Source organism: Oryzias melastigma, unplaced genomic scaffold (assembly GCF_002922805.2).
Source record: "Oryzias melastigma strain HK-1 unplaced genomic scaffold, ASM292280v2 sc00246, whole genome shotgun sequence".
Lineage (NCBI taxonomy): Eukaryota > Metazoa > Chordata > Actinopteri > Beloniformes > Adrianichthyidae > Oryzias > Oryzias melastigma.
The window spans coordinates 385177-386843 of NW_023416888.1; the positions used below are offsets into that span (position 1 = coordinate 385177).

General features: G+C 45.7%; 1 protein-coding gene across 1 annotated transcript in view; it reads left to right on the plus strand.

Moving 5' to 3' along the window:
* arhgef3 (Rho guanine nucleotide exchange factor (GEF) 3) overlaps nt 1-1667 on the plus strand; it is a gene marked incomplete in the record, with an annotated part of 47636 nt that overhangs the window by 20083 nt on the left and 25886 nt on the right. The window contains 2 exon segments of the mRNA XM_024263658.2: nt 964-1071; nt 1223-1471. Of these exon segments, the coding sequence (XP_024119426.2) occupies nt 964-1071; nt 1223-1471 (357 nt within the window).

The following is a 1667-nucleotide window of genomic DNA, read 5'->3' on the forward strand; positions in this document are numbered from 1 at the left end:
CCCCCCACCAGACGGGGCCAGACCCCCCCCAGACTAAATCATGGAATCAGCTATGGGAGACCAGAGAGACTGAATTCTTTCCAAGTTACTTGAACTTTTAGCTGATGCTTTTTCCAAACTGATATGATCAAAACGCAGATTCCTGTACTGATTAACGTTGATGTTTTTTCGTGCTTTTCCAATTTAAGAAAATTATCATCCATTTTACCAAAACATAAACACTGACCTGAGCACAGGTGTCAGCTCACCTACGCACTATTAGTATGTGTGACAGAATGGAAGGCTTTTACATGTGTGGGTTTATATGAGTGTTGTATAAGTTTGAAATTATTGAGTGTGTGTGTAGACAGGCCCCGCCCATTTCAGACTGTATTTATACCTGGTTGTTTTATGATGGTATTACCCTACCATCTTCTCTTCTCTTTAAACACCCCTCTGGTGCCTTTCTTCTGTACTAATCTCCCACCCACCCGTCCGATCCAACAAAACAGAAAGAGAGAGAGAGAAAAAAAAAGAGAGACATAAACATAATCAATATAAATAAAGTTTAGCATTGAACACAACAGGGGTTTACACTCAATAAACTCCAGTTGTGACAGTAAAATCTGACCAACACCTGAGGCTCTCAGCCGGTATCTGTTTGCTTAGCTGTTGGACAGGACAAGGTAAAAAAAAAAAAAGTGAGAAGATAGACAGTCAGTTCTTATTGAATAATCTGCCCCCTGTTGTTGGTGTCCCTCAGGGATCAGTTTTAGGTTCCTCTCTTATTTTTTAGTTTTGATCATCTTAATGCTTTGATGTCTTAACAGACACCATGTATTTTCTCCAAACCTCACCATTTCCTTGTTTGTGTTTGCTGTTCATGTGTTGTTCAGAAACAGCTGTTGGAAGCTCTCAGACGTGTGACATCTCCTCAGACTGTTGCTCTCCTGAAGTTCAAACCTTCATTTCTGTGTCCTGCAGGAGCCCAGCTCCAAACGCAGTAAAGCTGTTTCCAGGGGGGCGTCTCTGGCCAGCCTGCTGCCGCCGGTCAAGAATACTCCCCTGAAGAGGATTGGTTTGCGGCTGCAGGTGAGTTCAAAGCCGTTCACCTCAAAGTGTGAATGTTAGCAGGAACCTCTTCCATGTTCTGCTGAAACGTTTCTGTAAGACAAGGTTCGTGCTGCTCTGAGCTACCCCAACCTCCCGCCCCTGAAACATTGAAGCCTGTCTGTGTCCACAGCGTTCTATCAGTTTGCGTAATGAGAATCAGACAGCCACTCCTCTTCCTCCCTCATCCTCCCTAACAATGAGTGCTCAAGCCATCCCCACCGCCGTCTCCGACTCTTCATCCTCTGTCACAGCATCTCGTGTTTCTATGGCAACCGCTCAGGCCTCCAAGCGTCGCGACAGCAAGCTGTGGAGCGAGACGTTCGACGTCCGACTGGGAGCGACTCAGACTCTGAGTCCAAAGGAGATAAAACGACAGGAGGTGAAGGTCACACAGATGTTTGCTCCTACAAGATTTTCTGTTTCTACCATTGACTGCATATGAGAACTGGACAGAAGGCTGGCCCCTCTTCCTGGCATTCCAAACAGGAAATACCAGTGGCGGGCCGTGCATTTCACACCTAGGCCTTCAGTAGTGCTCCATCTGAATCAATCCAACCCTCATTAACTATTTTATG